We start from the raw sequence: 17,552 nt of genomic DNA on the forward strand, positions 1-17,552 counted from the left end.
GATCGCTGAAGCTGTGAGATGGCTGATGAAGCTATGGTAAGGAAATATGGAAATGGAATAGTCATAGAGTCTTAGAGTGACTTCAATGACCAAAGTAACTTCATTTCTGATCCACACTCAAGTCTCATGAGGCTCCATAGTGGCAATTATAATTGGACATTGCTGCTCTGCATTTTTCTGCACACATGTAAATATACAAAAGGTAAGTTATTTTCCTCTACGTCCAATCTTAGAATAAGATAGGTAGGTCAGGGCTACCTAACAATGTGGTTGCTAGTAATAAAAAGCTCTGATTAATGATTTCCAGTAAATGAACCACTATCGCTCTGAGATTAGGTTGTGCCTTTGTCCTATGTTTGGATTTGCATACAAAAACTTGTGTAAATAACTAAATAACTGGAAATTATGTGTAAATCTGATTTATTTTGAAACAATTGACGAGAAATCGGCTGAAAAACTTGCCTGAAAAGTTACCATACTACCCAAAGTACACGAGAATATGAATTAGATGAACCATGTAGCCAAAAGCCCACTGGGGCTAAGAATGGAAAGTTTAAACCACACTGATGTGTGCAAAATATCAGATAAACAAGTTTTCTTCATTTTGTACTTTGATCTTTAACTATTCCCCAGGTGTAGTGTATGGAGGAAATCTGGGTGAGGAGGATCACATGCAGCTCATAACAATTTCACTTCATTCATTTAATTGACTAAAAGGTCTCATTTTGTGCATGCCCTCATCGTCACCTGCTATTCGTCCATTCACTGGAAATAGCAATAAAAATGACCAACCACAGAAGGCACAGACACAAAGTTCTGGAATAACTCAGCGGGTCAGGCAGCATCACCGGAGAAAATGGATAGGTGACATTTTGGGTTGGGACCCTTCTTCAGACTGATTATCGGGGGGGAACTGGGGCAAGAAACGAGCAGGACAAACCTGAGCTGACAACAGATGACCTCAGGCAGGGAGGTTCCCTGATAAGCCAATTGTTGGCTATGGATGGTGTAATCCAAAGGGGGATACATTGTTGCAAACTGTGGAACTGGTTAACTGACTTTTAGTGGTGGGGGGGAGGAGGGGGGGATGAGTGTTTGGAGAAGTGATCTAAAATTTGAGGATTCAACTGGGCTGTAAGCTACCCAAGCAAAATATGAGGTGATGTTCCTCCAATTTGCATGTGACCTCATTCTGGCAATGGAGGAGGCCCAGGGCAGAAATGTCAGTATGGGAATGGGAATGGGAATTAAAATAGTTATCAACTGGGAGATCCAGCAGGCCTTGATGGACTGAGCATAAGTGTTCAGCGAAACGGTTGCTGAGTCTACGACTGTTCTCACCGATGTACAAAAGGCCACACCGAGAACACCGGATGCAGTAGATGAGGTTAGAGGAGGTACATCTGAATCTCTGTCTCATCTGGAAGGACGCTGGGGTCCCTGGATGGAGTCGAAGGAGGAGATATAGAAACAGTTGTTGCATCTCCTGTCGTTGCAGGGAAAAGTCCTTGGGGAGGGGGTGGTTTGAGTGTGAAGGGATGAGTGAACTAAGGAGTTGTGTAATGAATGGTCTCTGAACCGGAATGCAGCAGAAATGACCAGAAGCCAAAGTCTAGTCCATCATCAGTCATCTATTTTTCTCCAAAATGGTGGGCACTTTAACTTAGTAGCCTTCATTCATACTACAGCCTGGATAATGAATACTAACATGGAGGAAGGGGAGACATCAGTGAACCTGATATGATGAACAGCAATTTGGCAGTTTCTTGCTTTCGTTAATGGGACCAATTTTTGTTCCCTCAGATTTATTGAATCACTTACATTTAAATTCATTAGCAAGCCTAGCAGCATTCAAACTCATGTTTTTAGATCAATGGTGCTGAACTCTGGTGGCTTGTCTCGTGAGTTAATCACCACACAACTCTGCCTTTGGGAAAAGACCAATGTTCAATGGTCAGGAATGGACCCATCTTTGTTAACAGCTGGCAGCTGTTGGGGAAGTGGCAAAAATGGATTTAAACCTGGCTTGTGGCATTGAGAAGAAATTCCTAAGAAACCTAACGAGCTGAAGCAGGAAAAGGCCATTCAGCCTTTCTCTGCCATTGTTAGAAAAGGCTGATCTTTTATCTCTGTGGCAATTTTCTATATTAATCCCATATCCATTGATCCCCTGAAAACCTACCTATCTATTGAACGAGCATCGTACAGTGGCACAGTTGGTAGAGTTGCTGCCTTGTAGCACCGGAGACCCGGTTCGATCCTGACCTTGGGTGCTGACTGTGTGGTGTTTTCACATTTTCATTGTGACTGTGTGAGTTTCCTTCGATTTCCTCCCCCAACCCAAGGATGGGTGTAGGTTAATATAGGCCTGTGTAAAAATGCCCATAATGTGTACGGAGTGCATGAGAAAGTGGGATGACATAGAACTGGTGTGAACAGGTAATCGATGGTCAGCGTAGACATGGTGGGCTGAAGGGCCTGATTCCCTGCTTGAGGTGTGTCCCACTTGGCAATTTTTTTGACGACTGCCGGCATCATTGAATGACATATCGGGCCACCGAAAAAGTCGCGGCGTGATGTGGCGTGACGACGTATTGACACGCGGCGTTTCCTCAAGTGTCGCAACATTTTTTTTGTCACCACTGAATTTTGAAATGTTCAAAATCTTTTGGCGACCCTGATACGTCAGTCAATGATGCCGGCAGTCGCCAAAAAAAATCGGCAAGTGGGACAGGCCCTTTGGTATCTGTGCTTCCGCAACCCTCTTTGGTAGTAAATTTGAAAGTTTCACTACCCTTTGGGTGAATAAAATCTCTGCCTAAATCTGTTTAAAAAACAAAATTCTCCTTATTTTGAGATGGTGATCTTTGGTTCTCAACAGCTGAGCCAGGGGAAAGGTCAACTCTACGTCTCACCTTGTCAAAGCCTCTTAAAATCTTGTACATTTCAATGAGATTTGCCTCGACTGCTCGACTGCTCGTGCTACATATGCAAATACAGCAGCAGCTGTGCACCGCATTCCAATTTAGAAATTCAGTTCTGTTGAAGACAATAAAATCTTATCTCCAAAGCAGAATGCAACGTAAAACCATTACAATATGTGCAAAATTAAGAGAAGTGACTACCTGCCTTCAAAGCATAATCCAGTAAATTGATTCGGTTTAATGCTAATGGGTGTAAAGGATAATTGATTATGATGACATTCAAAGGCCAAATCTATCCTAATGAATGCAACATAAAAATACCCTGTCTTCATTTAATAAAAAAGTTGTTTCAAACATTTTTCTTCAATAACTGTTTGCATTAGGTTAGCCATCTAAATAGTAGTTTTTAATGCTGCTGTGACATTGTTCTATGGCCCAACTGCATTTTGTTAAAGGAATAGTGGTGGAAGTACTCTCCTTTGTAGAATTTGATGAACATATATCAATATAGTATATCAGGGTGGAGGGTATATGGAACGAGCAGCCGGAGGTCGTAGTTGAGACAGTTAGTATCGCAACATTTAAGAAGCATTTGGACAGGTACATGGATAGGACAGGTTTAGAGGGATGTACCAAATGCAGGTGGGCGGGACTAGTATGATGGGCCAAAGGGCGCTACTTCCACACTATATGACTATGACTCTATCTACGTGTAGAATGAGAAGTTTCCTGAACTTATTTCAATAAAACTTCACCAAAATGTGAATGCCTAATAACCTCCACTAAGAATTAAAAACAACTTCCTCTCTCTTTTGGAACAGTCCTCAATTTTGAATGGTAAGTTGTTTTAACACCTATATTTTCCAAAACATCCTTTGTTATTAAACAATCAAAAACGCTCATTAATTTAATGAAACACAACCCTCCAACAAAGGTTTGAAACCATTTGCAGCTAAGCTGCTGGTGATTTACGGTTCATTTCACCAGGTGCAGTTTACACAATTATCCCGGGTAGAATCACATCGCGTCAGATTTTATACCTGTTCCTCTCTCGGAAATTACGAAATGGGAACACTACTATTTGTTGCTAACCCACACCATGTGTGGAAATACAATAATGTTAGGGTAGGTCCATGTTTCCAAAATAAATAGTTTTATGACTAAGATATCTGCCTATTTGTAGATGCAGTTTTAACTCTTGCTGTTTACTGTTTGGCAGGTGAGCTACTTTCCGAAATTAACACCAACATAATTTGTAGTGTTGATGGAACAATGCAAAGCACAAACTATCCAGAATGCTCCTTACTCCAGAATCCATTTTAGAAACACTCAGTTCTGAGAAAAATACACTGACCTTAAACATTCACCTTTTTTCTCCTCGCACGTGTTGTCTGACTGGATGAATATTTTCAGCATTTTCTGCATTGAAACATGGTGTGATGTTCAGTGGCTGGAGATGTGACAATAACTGAGTTGCAGGGAGAGGTTGGGCAGGCATGGACATTATTCCTTGGAACATGGGAGACTGAGAGGTGATCTTATGGGGCTGTGTAAAATCATAAGGGGGATAGAGGGAACGCACATAGTCTATTTTTTCTAGGATAGGGGATTAAAAAACTAAAAGGCATTTGGTTAAGGTAAGAGAGGAAAAATTTAATAGCAAATTAAAAGACAACTTTTCCACACAAAGGGCAGTATGTATATAGAAAGAGGCAGCAGAAGAAGTGGTTGAGGCAAATATAATAACAGAATTTATGGGACATTTGGGCAGGTACACGGATAGGAAAGGTTTAGTGACTAAACCTTGTATGACTAGTGTAGATAGACGTCTTGGCTGATATGAATAAGTAGGGCCTAAGGGCCTGTTTGTGCTGCATGACTCAATGACTAGCGGGAAGAATTTACATTGCGAGCTGCTTCAGTGTGACTGCATCCAGAAAAATTTGCATTTCAGAATCATGGAACTACGAGAGCACAGAATGAGGCCCTTCAGCTTACTCAGTCCCTGCTGGCTCTTTGAAGAATCCATAAAAGATAGAACATAGAACAGTACATGGCACAGGAACAGGTCACTTAGCCCACAATGTTTGTGCCGAACATGATGTCAAAACCAGCTCTTATCTGCTTGTACATAATCCATATCCCTCTATTCACTGCAGATTCATGGGCCTATCTAAATGTCTCTTAGATGCCACTAACATATTTGCTACTCTATCTATATTTCTCATAATTTTATATACTTCTATCAGGTCTTCCCTCAACCTCCAGCTTTACCGAGAAAACAAACCAAGTCTGTCTAAACTCTCCATGTAGCTATCATACCTAATTCAGGCATCATGCTGGTAAACCTTTCCAAAGCCTCCACACCCCTCCTGTAATGGGGCAACCAGAACTGCACGCAACACTCCAAATGCGGCCTAACTAAAGTCTGATAAGGCTGCAACATGACTTCCTGACTCCCATACTCGATGGCCCGACAATTGAAGGCAAGCATACCGTATGTTTTCTTTACCAATCTATCTACTTGTGCTGCTATTTTCAGGACATTTTCAATGTTATTTAATCGGTCCTCTTAAGTCCGCTCTCCTTTCCTAAAACCCTGTTATTTGGTCTTTTTAGTGCTGCCCCTCATTTCCACCTACAGGCAATTTCTAGATCAAAGGGGTGCTCCTCACCATCATCTGCTCCTTGTCTTTACGTGAACATTTGTTCCCACAATCCTTGAACTATCTGTTTACAGAATTAACATCCCTAACTAAACCTGTCATGACTTTCTACTCCTCTGCCAAATCTCCTCTTAACATCCACACTAACATTCACTATTCTATGTTTAGAAAGTTCAACTTCTTAATGGCCTTGATGCATAATAATGTGCATGATATGAATAACTATTATCAAGTTCATCTTGAGTGTAAAATGGCCAATGTGGACCAAAATGGGAGGGGTCACACTAGACTCCGATCAAACGATTGAAACATTTCCAAATATATATTCCTGGAATGCTTTGTATCACAAATTAATTTTTCTATGCATGAATTAAACACTATGGAATAGTAAGAGCACAAATTGTTCACAATACTACCAATACTACCAGAACGCACATTAAGAATAGGAATAATGGCATTCTGCAGTTGTAAATGTTAACGTTATGAGTGGGATTTATCCAGGGAATGGCCGGGAATTGTTCACCCCACTGTGCTTTTATTTTAAAAGGTGTGACTTCTTTATTAAAAAATGGATGAAACTCAAGAAACAAAGTAATTCATTAAATTACTCGCTGTTCTTTTCTCCTATAATCTTGTCAGATTATCAATTCACTTTCCTATTTATTGTATGGGTTTCTTCTCTGCTAAGAGTGAAAGGTTGACAACAACTATTTGAGCCAGGATTGTACTAGGATATCAGGATGGGGTAGAGTTAACAAAGAAAACATGAGGCTGAGTAAACTATTTACTCTCAATCCCTAAGGGCTAAAACATTACGCTAATTCAGTTGCTGTAAAAAGATGAGCATACTGAGAGTGTCAACCAGAGCAACAAAGTTAGGAAAAGTCATAGCAAACAAATAAGTTTGTTATCAGAAATATTTACTTTAATCCTGAGTTATTAGTCCCCTTGAATTAATGAATAATTCTCCTCTAAAGTAACAAAACCAAAGTATCTTTGAGTGACTTTTAAAATCACACTCAGCATATTAAAATATTTGTTTCTGTATACACTTTTTTTTATGCACACACGAAAAACATGGCTTAGCTTTCGGCTGCAAAGTTCTGACATTTGTAGTCTATTTGTAATGTTGAACCTGCCTTATCGGAACAGTAAGGTTGCTTTTTGGTAGGTGCTGTCTCCTGTGTCTCACTTGAATCGGAGACTGTAATCGGGCTATCCCTGGCAAAAATCTCAGTAGACTCTCTCCATATGCAGTCTGCTGTATATTTGCACATGAAATTTGCATGCTTTGGCCTGATCTGCTGACCTGTGTTACTAAAAATCTGTCGACTGTTGGAAGTAGCTATTTTAATTTTTAAGGCAGCATCCACTCGGTCTACGACGGTGTAGGTTCCAATGCTGCCGTCATCAAAACCTATGATAATGTTCAGATGCCGCTGTGAGAGACTGAGAAAAGCCGGAGTCTTGTAAAGTGAACATGCTCCAATGTTTTTCCCATCGGCCAGCCTGACCACTGTTAAGATGCACATAGCCACATTGTCTTCGTCTTCACTGCAGTTTCTGAAACAAATGTACACCAGGTAACGACCGTCGCGTGAAAGCCTCTGGCGCCAGATGATGCCAGTGGCGGGAACAAGACGCAGCTTTCCATTGTGCAGATCCATGATGTTGATGTTGTCGTCACCCCGCGACAAAATTCCCAGTTTCCCATTGGGAGATATCTGAAAATCCTCCAGGTTCTTGAGGAAATTATTGGGAAGCTGCACACGCCTACACACTGCTTCATCGGTTACACTCCATACAAACAGTGTTTCTGACGATGTAATGAAAACCACACAGTCTGGGGAATCGGGGATCAGCTTGAAATTTACAATGGTGGTACCATCGTCACAGCAGAACTTTTTTGTCACACTTCCAGTCCACAAGCTGACCGCCAGCAACTTGTTTTTTGAAACACCAATTACAAAGGTATTGGGATATGTGATAAAAGCATTCTGCATGGGAACCAGAATATTGCAGACTTTATGGCCAGTGGACAGCCTCCACACCCGAGAGACGCCTTGGTTACAGAGCGAGACTACAAACTGATCATTGTGCGTTATCAGTAGCTGGGATATCCTCTGCCCGTTGATGCGAAAGATATTGTCCCCAGTGATGGTGTGCCAGATATACTGGCTGCCCTTGTCATCTGAAGTAACCATGAGCTCACCTGATGATGTGAGAACACAATTTTCCACAACGCTCTCGTGTTTAAATATAGCCTCAATGTATCCAGTGTTAAAACTCCATTTGTGAACAGATTCGGAGCCATCCAGTGTGTAAATCAGTTCACCTTTGCCCGGCAGGAGAAGGCTTTGAATTGGTTTGCCGGTTTTGTCGATGTTTGAGATCGCCGTTATGATGTCGATATCCCAGACAGAGAGAATACCATTGCTCGTTAAAGACAGCAGCAGATTGTGTTGGTTTGATTTCACCAGTTGTACAATGGCTCCAGAACTTTCCTGCAAACTTGCCATGCACTGTCCGGTATCTCTGCGCCACACTAATATCGACGACATATGCTCCATTGATGCTATAATCGAGTCACCGTTTTTGGAGAGAACCGCTGATGTGAGGCGTTCATTCCGCTTTGCTTTGAACTTCTCAGCCACCTTCCAGATGCTGGTGTCCAATACCTCAATGCTGAAAGTCTTACAGATGAGGATTGCACTTTGGTCTTCCGACAGTTCCAGGCTGACCACTTCGTTGTCTTTCCCTCTGCAGTCAAAGTCCTCGATCAGTTGGGGGTTGGTAATTTCATCTATGTTCCACACAGACAGGCTGCCCTCATTATCGATCATCACCATTTCTTGAACTGCGGCCAGAATGAGAAGGGATTTCACGTAGCCGCCAGAAAATTCTGATGTCACCGTGGAGAGCTTTTCACCGCTCCCCAAGAGGAAAATGGTGGTCGTGTTCAAGTACTGCCCACAGAACGCGTACACTCCATCGGGAGAACATTGCACACAAGTAACTTCATACCAACAATGGAACTGGTATAGTGGCCAGCCGTAAATTAAATCAATCACATGCACGACTTTGCTGCCCTGCAACCATGCAAGAGCATGGTTAATTGATAAAGTGAAGCCATGAATGAAGCAGTTGCCTCCACCCGCAATGCAGTGCTTGGAACCCTTGACCTCCACCTCTGACAACTGGCATGAATTATGATTGTCGTATATCAACAGTGTATTTTTTGTCGTTGACACCACCAGGTACTTCTCATCGTGTGTGAGTTTCATCCCCAACACAGCAGAGTTTGCAGTTGTGATTTGCCGCAGGATCTGATGTGACTCCACGTCCCAGGTAGTAATGGAACCGTTCTCCAACGCGGCGATGACCACAGTGGGGCTTGACGTTGGCAGCACCTCGATCACATGGGCATGGCTGCTGGTCAGTGGGAGCCGTTCGGGGCTGTACATCACGTCCAGGGAGGAATGCAAAGGCACAATCGAGCAGTACTTTGGGCCGTCCTTGTCGCACTCCAGTAAAAGGTGCCTCAGCTTTGGTAAAGAGCTAATGACAGGCAATAGCCTTTGCTGCAGCTCAGCGGACAGCGAGCTCGGGTTCTTTGTAACTTTCAACTTGATGCTTCGCAGCGTCCTTGCTAGAAATTTCAGTTCTTTCTCCTGCGAGTAATTGTAGGCAAGATCGATGTCCGACAGGACTTTGTCAAGGTGGCCAATTTTGATCATGGTGTACAGCCAACTGAAGTTCATGATGACACTGTACATGAGTTCATCTGTCCTCCCACTTCTGGTCAGGTGATGCAGCAGCTCTGTGCTCTTCCTATGATTCACAAAAAAGATATCCGGTTCCAATGGATTGCACTGGAAGACCCACGGCTGTTCAGGGACTTGCCGATCAAAGGTTTTCTCACCAGTCTCATTTTCTTTAATCATGCTTTTGATGTTATTGTCTGGAGGTCGGACCTGACCTTTCTCAAGCTGAAACAACCGAGGTCTCCCACCTGACCATACTCCTAAAAAATAATCTGCCAGAATGCTGTGCATTTCCTGTATGTCTTCCTCGTTCTGCAGGTAGAGTTTCTGAGCGATCAGATGAAGATGGCGATTTGCCCAAACTAGAAGTGTGACGCTCCTCACCTGCCTCTCCACTAAATATCCGCATAGCTCCTCCTTCAACCTTGCGATGAAATGATATGGTATCCGCAGTGGATTCCGAAGCTCAGACTTTGTTGTGATTTCGTTTAGCACATGGTTATCAAGTGAAAGAACATCTTCCAGTTCCATTTCACTCAGTCCAACTTTGGCCATTGTGATAAAACCAAGAGCTCTTGAGGCCAGTCTTGATCCGCACTTATTTTCAAGTGTCCAGAAAAGATGCTCAATGTTATCATGTACCGTCCCACAAAGTGAGGTTTCGTCGACATCCTTGTGTGATCTCCACTGCATGACCTCGTGGTAGATCAGATTAACAAACATGGGCAGAGTACACTTTGACAGGGCTTCATTGACATAGATCTGCTGTCCAGAGGTGACCTTTCTTTTCACTTGCAGAAGCTGACACTTCAACATTTGACTGCAGATCTTCCTGTCACGTTGTGGCAACTCAATGTAATTATCGTCCTCTTGTATCAAGCATCTCAGTTTTTGTAAAATGCCATGTTTGTTGGGCAGCGTTGACAATATTATCCGGACCGAGCGCGGAAGGTGAATGGGAAGCCACCACAATTTGCGAGCTTCCTCACCATCTGACAACTGCTCCACAGCATCAAAAATTAACACCAACGGCCGATGAAATGAAGACTCATTCAGTAGGTTTACGAATAAATCCCTCAGGTCATGTACTCTTTGAGGATAACTGTGTATGAGACATCGGTAGTTAATGGCTAATTGTTCACAGAGACTTTGCAGTAAGGTTTTAAGCTCTGTACTTAATTCAGTTGTTCCCAAGAACCTCACAGTTATAACTGGAACAGAATCGGAGCCCATTTCCTCTTGAAGCCATGAGTAGGCCTGAAATTTAAAACAATGTTATAAGATGGAACTGATAGAGCAGAACACATAACATGATTTAATGTTTATTTTTATTACTTTATATATGTGAATACTTGAAAACACACATGAGATATAATTGATTTGCCGGATGCAGGTAATCAAAGGTGCCTGAAGATTAAAAACCACAATGCAACAATTTATAGTTTATTTTGCAATGATTGCAGAATATAATTTATAGGAAAAATATTGGTGGCTGGAATCTCACTTCACTAGAGCCCAAACAAATTTCCGCCCAGTTAACTTTCACTGAGTTGATTAAAAAACTTGAACATGCTGCATTTTGGGGATCTGATCCTACCAGATGATTTTCCATGAGGGGAAACCCTGAACTAGAAGTTCTGGTATAAAACTTAATTGTGATATTTCAGTTTAGTAAGCAGGAAAACTCAAGAATAGTAAAATTGACAGCAAGAACTGGCCATTTGATGTTTGCATGTGTGCTGTCATGGCTGATCCTGCATTTCAGATCTACTTTCCCATCCTTTTCCCATATAAGAAAAGCAGGTCTCCCTACTGTTCATCTAAGGACCCTCTACAGGGGCACCATCGAGAGTATATTGACCTACGGCATCACTTCCTGGTTTGGGAGCTGCAAGGCTTATGAGCAAAACCAACTTAACAGGATAGTGAAGGCTGCCAGTAGGATCATTGGTGCCCCACTCCCTTTCCTGTTGGAGATCTATCAGAAGCGGAGCAACAGCAGAGCTATCTCCATTATCAAGGAACCCTATCATCCATCACACCACATCTTCTCCATTCTGCCATCTGGGAAGAGGTACAGGAGCATCAGCTGCAAAACCAGCAGGATGCTACACAGCTTCTTTCCACAGGCAATAAGACTAGTTAACGAACTGTGTCCCCTCCCCATATATCATACACCAACACATCTAACCTCGCCCATACTTTGACAGCTCGGCACCTGTCAAAGCAAAGCCACTGTTCGGTCTGAATGCCTGTTTTTATTTCAATTATTAGGACTATTTTAGATATGGTAATTTTAATTTTTAAAGCTCTATGTATTTATTCTGTTTTTATTAACTGCACTGACGGGAACTGATTGAGAAACAATTTTTTCGTTTCATCTGTGTATGTAAGTACTCAGCTAAAATGACATTAAAGTAAATACTGAATATCCCCTGATGAGTCCAGAAATCCACCCATCTCTCTATTAAAAACTGTTACAATCCAGATGTTTCTGCTGTGGTGAATTCCAAAGACTCTTTATCTTTGGAAAATAAAATCTTCAAGTCAGTCCCACGTAGCTGATGACTTATTCTGAATCTGAGCCACGACATTTAGTTTAATAGAGATACAGCGCAGAAACAGGCACTTTGGCCCACTGAGTCCGCACCGACATACTGTAGGTCATAAGGACATAAGAGATCGGAGTAGAGTTAGGCCATTCGACCCATCAAATCTACTCCACCATTCAATTATGGCTGATCTATCTCCAGATGTTCCAGACTCTTCTGTCTGCATTTAACTAGTCACCCTTCAAAAAAAAACTTGGTTCAATTGGATTATGTATCTCTTTTTCTAAACTCCAGGGATTCTCAATGCCTCAGCATTATTCTGTCCAGGATCAGCATTACATACAATACTCTGGATTTCATCTCACCAATGCACTACAAAATCATATGCTGTCTTGCACATACTTTAACCCCTTTGTAATTTACTTTCCTAATTGCATGCAATTTGGTTATTTCAGTAAGACACTCAGATTCCTCTGAATGACATCATTTCCCAACCTTTCTTCTTTTATAAAATATGCCACATTTCTACTTATTCTACAGAAACTGATAAACTTTTGTTTCTCCACCCTATAATCCATTTACCAGGTTCTTGCTTGTTTATTAGCACAGTCATATAGTTTTGCTGCCTTTTTCATCCTCCTCGCGGCTTATTTCCCAAATTAATTCTGTCTGGTCAGCAAAAAGGAGGCCAAGTCAGTTGATGTTTTTAAGGCAGAGATAGATCAATTCTTGATTACAACGGGTGTCAAGGATTATGGGGAGCAGGCAGGAAAATTGGATTAGGTGGCAGAGATGACTTGATGGGCCGAATGGCCCAATTCTCCTCCTATAATATGTGAACTTGAAAATGATGCATTGCTCTGTCCCTCACCAAGCTCATTTAGTTAGTTTGAAAATAGCCGAGACCCAAGCACCAACTTGTGTTACTTCATCAGTTATGGCCTGCGGAGCTGAGAATGATCCATTTCTCCATTTCCCATCTGTTAATAATAATTCTCAATCCACTCTGCTATACCACCTGCAATTCTATATGCCCTTTCCTGTGCCTTTTTATCTAATACTCTTGAAAATCTTTTCAGTATTTCCATGGTTACTCCAATTTACTTTGCTAATTACAACCTCAAAAATGCTAACAGATTAATGCATGACTTCCCTTTCATTGATAAATGTTAAATCTATCGAATCATGTTAAGGCATTCTAAGTGCATTGTAATCATGTTTCTGATAATGGGTTCCAGTATTTTCCAACCACAAATAACAGGCAAATTGGCCCTTATTACTTGTTTATTTGTTTCCTCTTTCAAATCCTTCAACCTTTCTAAACATCTCTGATCATGGAAGATATTTAATAGCGGACAAGGCTTTAGTACAAGCAGTTAAAAATCCAGCAGTGGACATCTTGTGGTGCTTGATGGCTGGGCACTAGTGGCAGGAGACCTGCCTGTGATCACTTGGAACAGCAGATACTCCAGGGCATTACTGGTTGCAAAACGTAAGAGCGAGTGTGACTGGTGACATCCTGCAGGGAGTGAACATGAGGTGTGGGCTGGATTTATCACGATCTGGTGCAATATTATGCAATGTAATACAACTTGTGGTGGGGCGTATATTTTGCCTTATTTAGGGAGATCAGACCTGTGCACAATATTCCCGATGCAGTCTCACCCCAAATAACTGGAGCATGACATTTCTATTTTACTGCTCAAATACTCTTGCAGTGGTCAGCATATCATTTGTCTTCATAATTCCTTGCTATAGCCACATGTTAACTTTCAATGATTTGTTTATAAAAGGACCTGGATTCCTCTGAAAACAAGGACCTTTCTATCTCATTTTTAAAATGATTTTATATTTCAATTTTTTCTACCAAAGTGGGTGACCTCACATTTTCCAGGTTGATGTTCGATTTACCCTGACCTCTCCCATTTGCTTCACATGTTCTATTCCCCTCAGTGTTTAACCTGCTTTGTATTATTGGCAAACTTGGATATATTTCTCTTCATCTTATTCAAATCATAAGAATATAGTGGGAATAGCTCAGGGATCCAGCAGTAATTCTTTTGGCACAGCTTGAGTCACAGCTTCCTAATACATTGTTCCTATTTGTTTCTATTTTTTGTCCTATATTTTATTTTCTATCCATTAACCCAATCTAAACCCACAATCTAACCCAAATATTCTGAGCTCCAATAATTTCATGCAAACTAAATTAAAGGCATTCTGAAGGTGTAAATATATCACATCAACTGTTAAACTTTTCTCTGTACTACTCATTATAACCTCAAAACAACTTTAGAGCTTTGTCAAAAATGATATCACATACATAAATTCATTATTATCTTAGCTTTAGTTTAGTTTAGTTTAGTTTAATAATAATATAGCGCAAAAACAGGCCCTTCGGCTCACCTAGTCCACACCAACCACCAATCCCTGCACACTAACGCTATTCTACACATACTAGACATAATTTACAATTATACCAAGCCAATTAACCTACAAATCTGAAAATGGACACAAAATTCTAAACTCGGACAGACAGCATCTCTGGAGAGAAGGAATGGGTGACATTATGGGTCGAGATCCGTCTTCAGTCTGAAGAAGGGTTTCGACCCAAAATCCTTCTTTCCAGAGATGCTACTTATCCCGCTGAGTTACTCCAGCATTTTGTGTCTATCTTCGGTGTAAACCAGCGTCTTCAGTTCCTTCCTACACGTTTAACCTACAAACCTGTACGTCTTTGGAGTGTGGGGGGAAACCGGTGATTCCGGAGAAAACCCATGCTGGTCACGAAGAGAATGTACAAACTTCATACAAACAGCACCCATAGTCAGGATTGAACACAGTAAAGCAGCAACTCTACTATTGCGCCACCGTGCCGCCTTCAATTTGTCCATTTGAATGACTAATTTCAAAGTACTCTTTCGCTATTTCCTTTACAATAGATGCTGGCATTTCCCTTTCCACTGATGTTCAGCTAACTAGTCTATATTTCCCTGTTTGCTCTCTCCTTCAAACAGTGCATCGACTATCAAAATAGTAACTCCTTCAAACTCTGCATGTTGGTGGTCAGGTCCCCTACTGTTTTAATTTTGGAAAATGAGAAGTCATCTCTCTGAAATGCAGAAAATTCCTAATGAGCTTGAGAGGCTAGATGCAGGAATGATGAATTCCCTGGCTGGAATGTCTAGAATTAGGGGTCTCAGACACCCATTAAGGGCTGGCAATTCAGGAGAGAAATGAAAAAATGTTTCTTCATTCGGATAGTAATGAATCTTTGGAATTCTTAATTTTCATTACTACGGGAATAGAAAGACATTAGTGCAGGAAAGTGGAGCTGAGTTCAGAGTGCAGCCATAATCTTACCGAATCTCAGAGCAGGTGCAAGTATCTGAATGATCTACTCTGCTTATGATCACATATTCTCATGAATATTATGCTTGCTAAGTAAGATTGGATGGTAAGGCACAACCAGGCTGGTTATACCAGGCTGAGGATGAAGAAATCGAATCATACTGGACCCATCTAGTAAACTGATGTTAAAATAACATCTGCTACCTGAAGGTGGGTTATTTTTAATTCCCAATTTACTTAACTGTTTATTTAATATGAGACAACAACAACACAGATTTACAAGGATAATGCAAATAGACTGATGGATCCAATAAAAGCATCAGACATTATACAACAAAATATAGGCTATTATTACCTGTTGTGCCACCTTTGCCAGTAGAAGTGTTTTGCCTGTGCATGGCCCACCATATACCACAAGTGGGTTCACCTGTGCTGATTTGCAAGGCAGTATATACTTCTGGATGAGGTCCAAGGCTTCACATTCATATTGGTAGAAAGAGGCATTCATTTTACAAAGGGACAAGTGCTGCAGAACTTCATCATAAAGTGCATCAGATTCAATGTCAAAGTTCTGTTGAACTATAGATTGAATAATGTCAATCATATCATCATAGAACTGCTTACAAAGGCCTTCAACATAGTGGTTTTCTACATTCTCTGAATATCCAAGCTTCATATCGCAATGGGTAATGGACGTGTATACTCTCAGGTTGGAAGAGGCAACAATCGTAGGAATAAACTCGTCCCTCAGTTTCACAAGCTTTTCAATCGCAATGGGGTCTCGTATAAGTTTTCCATTTACCTCTATGATGTCCATGTACCGGCCCATTTCTGGATTCTTCACGTGACGGTCAATGTTTGCGATTTTCCTGATATAACACACACACTTCTTTAGAAATGCTGGCGTTTGGTTTCCCAGGGCAAACTCAAACTCATCTTCAATTGCTTCATGTAAAGAAACCAACATCTCATTACCTTTTGAGTAAGGGGTCACAGCAAGTCAAGATATTTGTCAAAATGAACTTTAACAACATTTAAAAGACTCTTGCCTAAAGAGATCTTTAGAAGCTCATAGAAAGCCTGACACGGTTGGTTCTGTACTAGACCCTCTATTAAACGGAAAGGACATTATTATCCATTGGACTGTCAGTTCTGATTTAATAACAAAGCAAATCAAAGAAGGAAAATAAGCAGTAATGGTTTTCACTGAGCAGAATTAGTTGGGCATTTCTTTTCCTTGTATAATTGGCATCCACCATCTCAGCGAGCCTAGAAACAAACCTAATGACGCTTCAGTAAATAAAGGGTCAAATGTCAAATGTATGGTGAAATGGCTGAAGAACTTCACTCCGATAAAATCACCAATGTTTTCCTCCCTTCTTCTGTAAACGTTAGTGAATATTTTCTCCAATATTTAGTAAGACACCACATTGGAAATTATTATTAGCAATAGCGACCAAAAATGTTACATGACAGTATCAATGTGCAGGTAAAACAAAGTTACATTTTGCAATGGTCTTGCTGAGTGGAAATTCTTGTAGGGGAATAATTTGCTGATTTATGAGAGGAAAGAGAAATGGGATTAATTAGGCAGTTATTTCAAACTGCTAGCATAGACATGAAAAGTCAAAAGGCCCCCCTTAATCTTAAGATTCTCAGATTCTGTGAGAATGAGAGAAACAGAGGGAAAATATTTTGAACCTTTGCACAACCAAGCTAATTTTACCTCAGTCATGGACCTTCAAACTAATCCTCTAGGAATATTACATAACTGTTTTTTTGGAACTGGATGCCTTCCAAATATTGTTGGTCCTAATAACTTTCCCACTGGTTTTGATATGCGTTTGGCTGAGTGGCAAATCTGTCACTGCACTAATTTATTTGAGTTGCACTGACATTGTCATGATATTTCTCATTACTACTGGTATTCTATAAAATACCATTCTAGCCACAATGGAACTGATTTCATTTTCATTGCTGAACTATGTAGTAAATAAATGCAAGTTCTTACCTGAACAAAGATACTTCTTGGCTTTGGAACTCTCCATAGTTCCTCGCTCTTGCAGTAAGTTTACTGCAGTTTTAAAAACTTTCTTGATGTCCTCTGATATTTCCTTCCATTTCTTGGGGTTGGGGGAATTTATAGTTATATCTGTCTACATAACACAAAGTAAGAGATATCAAATCAATCTCATTCAAAATTGTCACAAATCTCTAAGTCCCTTGGACAACATCGGGTGGAATGTGGGGTGTGGATATATTTATTTAGATTTAAGTTATTAAATTGGACTGTGT

General features: G+C 40.9%; 1 protein-coding gene across 1 annotated transcript in view; it reads right to left on the reverse strand.

Moving 5' to 3' along the window:
* Positions 1-2,895: 2,895 nt before the first annotated feature.
* LOC129698654 (NACHT and WD repeat domain-containing protein 2) overlaps positions 2,896-17,552 on the reverse strand; it is an 86,665-nt gene continuing 72,008 nt past the window's right edge. The window contains exons 5-7 of the mRNA XM_055637793.1: positions 17,269-17,413; positions 15,613-16,202; positions 2,896-10,611 (exon numbers count right to left, since the gene is read on the reverse strand). Coding sequence (XP_055493768.1) covers positions 6,673-10,611; positions 15,613-16,202; positions 17,269-17,413 — 4,674 coding nt within the window. The 3' untranslated portion in view covers positions 2,896-6,672. The remainder of the gene's footprint in view (positions 10,612-15,612; positions 16,203-17,268; positions 17,414-17,552) is intronic.

The sequence above is a fragment of the Leucoraja erinacea genome, chromosome 1 (assembly GCF_028641065.1).
Source record: "Leucoraja erinacea ecotype New England chromosome 1, Leri_hhj_1, whole genome shotgun sequence".
In the NCBI taxonomy this organism is placed as follows: Eukaryota; Metazoa; Chordata; class Chondrichthyes; order Rajiformes; family Rajidae; genus Leucoraja; species Leucoraja erinaceus.